The sequence below is a fragment of the Panthera onca genome, chromosome B2 (assembly GCF_046562875.1).
Source record: "Panthera onca isolate mPanOnc1 chromosome B2, mPanOnc1 haplotype 2, whole genome shotgun sequence".
Lineage (NCBI taxonomy): Eukaryota > Metazoa > Chordata > Mammalia > Carnivora > Felidae > Panthera > Panthera onca.
In genome coordinates, this window is record NC_138343.1 from 2,822,193 (window position 1) to 2,831,604 (window position 9,412).

A 9,412-nucleotide genomic window follows, 5' to 3' on the forward strand; every position below is an offset into this window, starting at 1 on the left:
GATTAACTGATATATATATTTGGGAGTTTCAAGTTGGGGCATAAACATTTAAAATTTTTAACTCTTCTTGATAGACAGACCCCATAATTATGATATAATGCCTGTCTTCCCCTCTTGTTACAGTCTTTATTTAAAAATCTAGTTTGTCTGATATAAGGATGGCTACTCCAGCATTCTTTTGACTTCCAGTAGCATGATAGATGGTTCTCCATCCCCTCACTTTCAAGCTGAAGGTGTCCTCAGGTCTAAAATTGACCTCTTGTAGACAGCATATAGATGGATTTTGTTTTCTGTCCATTCTGATACCCTATGTATTTTGATTGGGGCATTTTAACCATGTACATTTAGAGCTATTATTGAAAGCTATGGACTTAGTGTCATTGTGTTATCTGTAGGTATCATTCTTCTGGTGATGTCTCTAGTCCTTTGTGGTCTTTGCAGTGTTCCACTCACAGAATCCCCTATAGGATCTCCTTCAGGGTTTGTTTAGTGGTCATGAACTCCTTCAGTTTTTGTTTGCCTGGGAAAGCCTTTATCTCTCCTTCCATTCTGAGTGACAGAATCCCTTGCTGGATAAAGGATTCTTGGCTGCATGTTTTTCCTACTCAGCACACTGAATATTTCCTTCTTCCACTCCCTTCTGGCCTGCCAAATTTCAGTGGACAGGTCTGCTACTACCCTTATGTGTCTACCCTTGTGGGTTAAGGCCCGTTTGTCCCTAGCTGCTTTCAGAAGTCTCTCTTTATCTTTGTATTTTGCCATTTTCACTATCATATGCCATGGAGAAGGCCTATTCTTGTTGAATCTGAAGGGAGTTCTCTGTGCCTCCCGGATGTGGATGTCTTCCTTCCTTCCCAGATTAGGGAGGTTCTCAGCTATAATTTGTTCAGGTAAACCTTCTGCCCCTTTCTCAATCTCTTCCTCTTCCTCTGGAACTCTGATGACATGGACGATTACTACGATTCATTGAATCGCCTAGTTGTCTAATTCTCCCCTCCTGGTCTCGTATTTCTTATCTATGGTTTTCTCGGCTTCATCTTTTTCCATAACTTTACCTTCTGTTTCACTTAGTTTCCCCTCTGCTTCCTCCTTCCTTGCTGTCACTGCCTCTAGTTTATTTTACATGTCATTTACAGGACTTCTTAGTTCATCATAACTCTTAGTTCCTTGGTGTCTGCAGCAATAGATTCTCTGCTGTCTCCTATGCTTTTTTCAAGCCCAGCAACTAATCTTATGGCTACTCTTCTAAATTCTTGATCACATATATTGTTTTACATCTGTTGTTAGTAATTCTCTAGGTGTCATTTCTTCCTGGAATTTCTTTTGAGGAGAATTCTTACATTTCCTATTGGCTAGTTTTCTGTCTTTTACTTGTTTTAATGGCTTGTTATGTGTCCTGCACTTGTGAGCACTACTATATTAAAAAGGGGTCCTAATGCTATCTAAGGCCTGGCCCTTCAGGAGGGGTTTTTGGAGTGTATTGTGTGCTCTGTCGTTGTGACTCTGGTTGCTTTATGTCCCTGCTTGTAGTGGCGTTTTGAACCTTCCACCAAGTGTGATTTGTTCATTAAAGTAACCCTGGAAAAAATTTAAAAGGTGGGAGGGGGGGATGGGGAGGGTGGAAGAAACCTTATCCCATACAAAGAGGGAAATGACAGGGGTGGGGAAAAAGAAAAGTAAAAAAAGAAAAAAAAATTGACCCAGCAGAGAATCAGGGAAACTATATAGCTTAATCCAGGGAGAGAGGAAAATAAAGAAGGTAATACAGAAGAGGTGTAAACAGAACAGATTAAAAATGTCTGCTTAAACCAACAGCTAGACTTGAGAAAGGAAGAAATAAGAGGAAGAAAAGGAAGAAAACAATAATGTATAATGTATATATAATAAGAATTGATCAAGAATCAAATCAGACAATGCGAAAGTGCTGGACAGATATCCGATGGCGCCATGGAGCCGGTGACAGCGCTGACCTGGGGGAGGGGCCATCAAGTTCGGCCAGTGTCAATGCCACTCCTGTGGATCTGCGGTTAGCAGGTGGGGTGCGGTCAGGGTTTGGTGTACGGGGTCCCACCCCCTCTGTGGCCCTGCTGCCCCATCCCTGAAGCCCCGGCGTGTGGGGATGGGGAGAAGAATGGTGCCACCCCAGTCTCTGCTCCCCAGACCTGTGGTTTTTCTCTCGTCCAGACCCAGTCCTGCACTTCCACCGCCGCTCTTTCTCTTCCCTGTGTCTCTCTGCAGAAGAGGTCCCTCCCCTCCGTGCCTACACCGCCTGTTTTATCTCCCCTAGTTCGCAGTCGTGCCCCTAGGCCCACCAGGCTGTCCCCATGGGTCCCTGAAAACATCTCTGTCACTCTGTAGCCAAGATGCCTGGAATTCCGAGCTGTCTGGCCTCAACATAGCTGTTTGAGGGACGAGAGAACTTCGGGTCCCCCTACTTCTCCTCCATGCTGACTCCCTCTCCTAACTGGAAGTGTGTCCAGGTGATTTTAATACAGCTGAGTGAAACAGTGTTCAGCTCAAATTATTTAAATGGTATATAGGCTGTGTCGAGGCTAATGGCTCTATCTTCTCCAGGCAGTGAAATTTAAAGATGTGAGAAGACAAAAGTATTGTATTTGGCACTCCGTCAGCTCAATTCCGTGATAAAAATGACAATTATACAAAATACCAGTAAGCAAAAAATCATCAGATGATTTTATGTGTGCGTAACTTCAGTCAGCCAATCCACAGTACTGAAGCATTGATTCACAGTTTTGTTGGATTTTAATTAGATGTGACCAGTTTGGAAAGGAGAAGGAAGGATGGTTTCTAAGGTAGACATAAGATATTATGCAAATTAAAATTTATGTCTAACCTAGTTTATCATCAGAATCTTACTGGGGCTTTATAATACTTATCCCCAAGCTCCATTCCTGCGCATTTCTATTGGGTAGGTTGGAATGCTTAAATGAATCTTAAAATTACACTACAAGAGTTATTTATTTCTGTTAACTAAGTAAAAGAAGCAGGCAGGAAAAGTCACCGTCACCTTACTTTCTGGACACAAGTCTCCTCAAGGCACCCTTTACATCCTTATTTCTCAGTGTGTAGATGACAGGGTTCAACATGGGGGTCACCAAGTTGTAGAAGAGGGTAAGGAATTTCCCTGGGTCCTGAGAAGAATTATTTCCTGGTTGCATGTACATATAGATAATATTCCCATAGAACAAGGAGACCACGGTGAGGTGCGAGCCACACGTGTTGAAAGCCTTCCTTCTTCCCGTGGCTGACTTCATGTGCAGCACGGCCATGGCAATACAGCTGTAGGACACGAGGGTGAGGGCCAGGGGCACCAGGACAATCATTACCGATAAGATGAAAACAGTGCTCTCCACAGCCACAGTGTCCACACAGGCAATTTTTATCAGAGCTGGCATCTCACACAGGAAATGCTTAACCTCACAGTTCCCGCATCGTGGCAGCCTCATGGTGACTGGGGACATAGCCAGGGAGTTGAGGAGTCCGACCCCCCAGGTCACGGATACCAGCTTCCAACAGAGCCGAGGGTGCATAATGATGGAGTAGTGGAGGGGCTTGCAGATGGCAGTGAAGCGGTCATAAGCCATGACTGCCAGGAGGACACATTCTGTGCCACCCAGCCCCAGGAACATGAAGAGCTGGATGGCACAACCTGTGTAACTGATGGTCTTGTCTGGACCACCCAAGTTGAAGAGCAGCTGGGGGACAGAACTGGTGGTGAAGCAGAGATCCAGGAAGGACAGGTTGGTTAGGAAGAAATACATGGGTGTGTGGAGGCAGGGGTCCAGGCGGGACACCAAGATAATGACGGTGTTGCCCACCAAGGTCACAAGGTAGAAGATGAGCACAAACACGAAGAGGGTCTGCTCTAGCTGGGGTCTGTCTGAGAAACCCAACAAGACGAACTGTTCCTGGCAGCTCTGGTTGGTCATGACCACGGACCATCAGTACAGGCCCGCAAGGAGGCAGACAGGTGCACGCTGCTCTCTTAGTAAAGTAGGCTAAGGAACTGATGGAGACGTGGGTCAGAGCAAGTGCAAATAAGTACGTAAATTCCAACATTTTGTACAGACACTGACTGCATGTTTTAGGAAGGATATCTCTTTTTATTGGCCTCTTCGATTTCTTTTTGGATATCAAAAAAAAAAAGTACAGATCATTGTAGAATTTTTGGAAAACACAGACATATATAAAATATAGGAAAAGATTACCCACACCCCAGAAACAACCACTACTGTAATATTGATTTATTTCCTTTCAGCCTTTTCTTGAATACAACCTAAATCTCAGTATGTTTATAAATATTATATTGTGGATTGCCTTTCACTCAATTTTATATTGGGAAAATTTGCCTCGGTTTTGCATTTTTATTTACCTTTTTTATATTTTATTTATTTTTGCGAGCAGAGAGCAGGGGAGGGGCAGAAAGAAAGGGAGACACGGTATCCAAAGCAGGCTCTAGGCTCCGAGCTGTCAGCACGGAGCCCAACATAGGGCTCTAACTCAAGGACCACGAGATCATGACCTAAACTGAAGTCAGATGTCCAACCAACTGAGCCACCCAGGCGCCCCTTACTTTTTTTTTTTTTTAATGTTTATTTTTGAGAGAGAGAGAGAGAGAAAGAGAGGGAATGAGGCAATGTGGGAAAGGGGCAGAGTGAGAGGGGGACAGAGGATCCTAAGTGGGCTCTGGGCTGACAGCAGAGAGTAGGATGCAGGGCTCAAACTCACCAACCATGAGATCATGACCTGAGCTGAAGTCCGATGCTCAACCAACTGAGCCACGCAGGTGCCCCGCCTAGATTTTAAAATTTTACAAAAACTAATCATGAATGTCTGCATAATATGCCTATAGCTGTGTCATCATTTTCCCCAAACATTTCCCTTTAGTCGTTAAGGATATTTCAATATTTTTAAGGTCTTGAGAGAGATTGTGGAAACATCTGTTTCTACTGCACCCTGACATGTTTTTCCTTAAGTCTTTGGCAATTGTTTGCTCAAAAACAAACAAACAAAAATCTCATATGTTTTTAAATTTGAAGCTATTAGCCATGGAATTGATTCATTTTTTTGATGCTCGTGAGCTTTTCACATTCGCAAAAACATTTCTTTGTCTGTGAGCTACATTGTCCAGATCATAGAAAAGATTTCCAACAGAATTAGAAAATGACCTTTTGCATTGGAACGAAAGCAGGAGTAAAGGCTGATCCTCTTTTAGTCATTGGAATTCGAGGCACAACCTTTCCATTTGTACTGGACAACTGAATCTATAACGACCTATAACATCCTTTGTGGATGACAACATCCTGCTTCTATTGTGTCCTCTCTAGGAAATTCTGGTTTTCCTAGCCTACAAATATATCCACATAGTTCATAAAGTTTCCTTGTATGAAGGGCCCAATTATGTAAAGTTTTCAATGTCAATGGCATTTTAACAATTTCTTCCTTGTACGAGTGATGTTCATAATTATACTTTTTAACTGGATATAATTGAGACAGACTTGTAGTTGTTAATCACATCAAATTCTAAAATGACATAAATTAGAAAATGATTAAAAATAATTTCATAAACATAAAACATTTATATAACACTAAAATGATGTGATAAAACTATGAATGACATAAACACAAAATGATTTAATTCTATTTATACAATTTAGAAATTTATATACATGCTTATTTATACAATTTAGAAATTTTAATACATTGACACGGAAGGCTATCATGTTGTTTTAAAAATAAATCTGCTTTTTTTTTAATAGCCAAGAAAGAGCCAAATGCCAATGAAGAAAAAAAGCTAAGTGAAACAATTTCTCATATTTCAAACTGATTGATCAATTCAAAAGTCATAAGTGGGTTCTTTATAAAAACATTTCTATGCACAAGAAAATTCTCAAAATCCTTTCAATACTTCCTGGACCCAAAGATTCCCTTGATTATGTAATTAAAGAAGTAAAAGTTTTAGGTTCATTTTAATGTGTCAAAGGCACTGCCGAAATTACATACTTTAAAACATTCAAAGATGATTTTATGGCCTGTCACGTAAGGGACGTTTCTCAGCACCTTGAATTATTAGAGATGCTTCCGGTGCTCGATCTACAGAAAATGGAGTCAGAAGACCTTGACTTGGTGCTCTGTGGATCGTCCTGTGAGCCACCCTCTTGCTCAGGTGCATAAAGAGCTTTGTGACTCTGCCAGTTACTGCTTAGTTACACAACTAGTTCCTACTATAGCCGGTGGTCCAGGGAGATCCAGGAGAGGCAGGGGAGAGTGAAGGAGCCACAACTCCGCCTCCACCTCTGCACCAGTAGCTCAGACATACTGATGTCTTGCACACCATCACATGTTTGTCAAGTGCCTTGCATTTAGTAAACCATGTGATAGGTACTAGTTATTACTATTATAAGCAGGAAAAACCAGGTCTGTGTTATATATGATCAAGACGAGAACTTCTCCCATGCTATTTGGAATATCTTAGCAGTATTATCAGCAAAGACCAAACAGTCTCAATTATAGCTGTATAGATGATTTGAGAAACAAACTTTTGACTGGACGTCATATTTTAAGAGATTTGAGGAGAGCTCTGCTGATCTGTATGTTGATACAACCTTAAGTCAGAGAAGTTAACATTATCATCTGTAAAATAAAAATTACTAAAGTAATTCTGCATTCAGTAAATATTCATGGAGCCCCTATTATATGCCACCCACTGGATTGTATCCTAGAGATACACTGCTTGTGAAAGTAGATAGTGAGGTGCCTGAGTGGCTCAGTTGGTTAGGCGTCTGATTTCAGCTCAGGTCATGATCTCGCAGTTTGTGAGTTCAAGCCCCGCATCAGGCTCCGTGCTGACCGCTCAGAGCCTGGAGCCTGCTTCGGATTCTAAGTCTCCCTGTCTCTCTGCCCCTCCCCTGTTCATGCTCTGTCTCTCTCTTTCTCTCAAAAATAAATAAACATTAAAAAAAAAAAAAAAAGAAAAGCAACTAGATAGCAATTTACCGCACTGATTTATAGTCTAGTGGGAGAAACAGACATTCATCAAAAACTCACAATGAAAGTACAATGACTAACAATATTATTAAGCATTGACTTAGTGCCAAGCACTGTGCTAAGTATTTCTGGGGGGGGGGGGGGGGGGACTGTTTTATTTCATCCTCATACCTGAATTTGAGGATATAGGTACTAAATAACTTACCAAGGGTGCAAAGTTAGGAAGCTATGGATGTGGGATTCGGGTCCAGGCCTGTTTGACTGTCAAGCCAAGTTTCTAAACACCATGGGACTGAAACAGAAACATAATGCATTAGCCCATGACCTCAGTAACCTTCCATTTGATGCAATTGACTAGTTTGGTCCTAACTGAAGGAGAATGTCAAAGAAGTCAATGTAAGACAAATCAAGCTAAGGAAATGTCACCAAAACTCAGTTTTCTTAAACAAATAAAAAGTACATATTTATTCATTAGTTCGCAAGTTGCTAGATTTTAAATTAAATGATAAATTCAAACATAACTGTATTATTGTCCAATATAAATAGTTAAAAATAACCTTTTTTGTAAACCAGATTTTGCAAATATAACCTAAAACAATTTTTAGAAAGGATTATGATTGAAATTATTAGAAGGACAATGTGACAATTTATTTTCCCAAGATCACAGAGAAACAAGTTAAACATGCAAAAAAATTTAGATGCATTTTGCAAATATTTAAATCAATAATTATAGCCAGAATATATTATGTTATCTATCGTCTATCTACATTATATATGTTATATTATATATATATTATATCTCTCTATATCTATACTTTTAGTTATTATTTTATATCTATATTGACAGATACTCTATTTTTAACTATTTTATTTTATGTCGTTAAATATATGGTGCTTTATGTGTTTATTTTTTCTTACTTATTGAGCATTAATTTTCTTTAGGTGTCAGGCGGGTGGAAACATGCCTGGACACCTGGGAAGATCTGTGATTTTCTGTCTGAGCTCAGTGATCTTGCTAATCTGATCCTCCTTCACCTATTACAGGCTTGGAGGTGTTAGAAAACTTAAGTCAAATTTGACAGGCAAGAGTTAGTTGCTGGAAAGAGCTGGGAGGCATAGGATAGAGGAGAGGTCGAAGGAAGGCAAGAGGAACAAGAAATAGTTGCAAATGTAGTGAAACAAAGTACAGAGGTCTGAGTTTTTCCTAAAAGTCACCCAGTCAATGGAAGAATGACAATAATGATTCAAGAGAGCCAGTAATATCAGTTAAAGCACCATCAACAGACACGAACATTGGTAGATCAAGGATTCAAGATACAAGTATGTGTTCAGAATGATTAGAACAAACTGACATAGGAAGAGTTAAGAGCGCCATCTTGGACCATGGACTTTCGTGCTGGAAAATAGTATGTGAAACTATTTTCGCTCTTTAGGAGAGACCTTTTTTTACTTTTTATCGCTTCAACTTTTGCGTATATTATTTCGATACAAATATATATTTTTAAAATGAAACTTACAATCTACTACTTAAAAAATATAAATACCAAACATACAGCTCAAAGCAATATATTACAACAATTGTTCAAGTCCTGGCTTTACCCTTACCAGTCACATAACATTAGTCAAGATTTTTCACCACGCTGTTCTCAGTTTTCTTATCTGTGAAATAGAAATAGAGAAACGTATGCCTCGTAGGAATATTGTAAGGATGAAGTCATGTATGTAATTATATTGAATAGCATATTGAACCATATCTTAACAGTGTAATAGAGACTATTATTGTTTTGTTCTGATTATTAGTATGACTTTCATTCAATTGTTATCTTTCTTTATACTCCATTGTTAAGTCTTGTCTATTCCACTGTGAAATGGAATCCAAGAATTTCAAGATTGATATGGACGAAAGCATCAAACGCTGCCAATATGTCACACAAAAGAAGTAACAACAACAGCATCAACAACGACTCATACTGCCCAACACAAGGGTCGGGTGGGTGTTAGTACTTCTTTTCATTTGGATCCCACTTACGTCAAACACTTATTCTGAGTGATATGTTCTTTACACTTGACTTACATGCCATTCATATGTTGATGATTACTAAGTCACTAGCTCTTAAATTTTTATTCTGATGTACAGATCTGTGCCTTCAACTTCTGAATATCTTGACTTCAGTGACCAACAGTTAGTTGAGAGTCAACATAGTGGCAAGGAGCCCAGTCTCGAGCATGGTTACATACCCTCGTAAACCTTAGTGAGTATAAGAGACTTTGTGCAAGTTATTTAAACACTCTGTGCCTCAACTTTATCATCTGTAAAATGGGCATAATAACTTTCCCACTTCAGGGAGCTGTTGGAAGGGTCAAATGAGTTAATTTGTTTATATGTGGTTAAGAAGACAGACAC

The 9,412-nt window shown here is 39.9% G+C and overlaps 1 protein-coding gene across 1 annotated transcript; it reads right to left on the reverse strand.

Moving 5' to 3' along the window:
* Positions 1 to 3,029: 3,029 nt before the first annotated feature.
* LOC132666252 (olfactory receptor 2W3-like) lies at positions 3,030 to 3,965 on the reverse strand. Its single transcript, XM_060614209.2, has one exon. It carries the CDS (start codon positions 3,948 to 3,950, stop codon positions 3,030 to 3,032), a length of 921 nt encoding a protein of 306 aa, XP_060470192.2. The 5' UTR covers positions 3,951 to 3,965.
* Between the last annotated feature and the right edge of the window lie 5,447 nt (positions 3,966 to 9,412).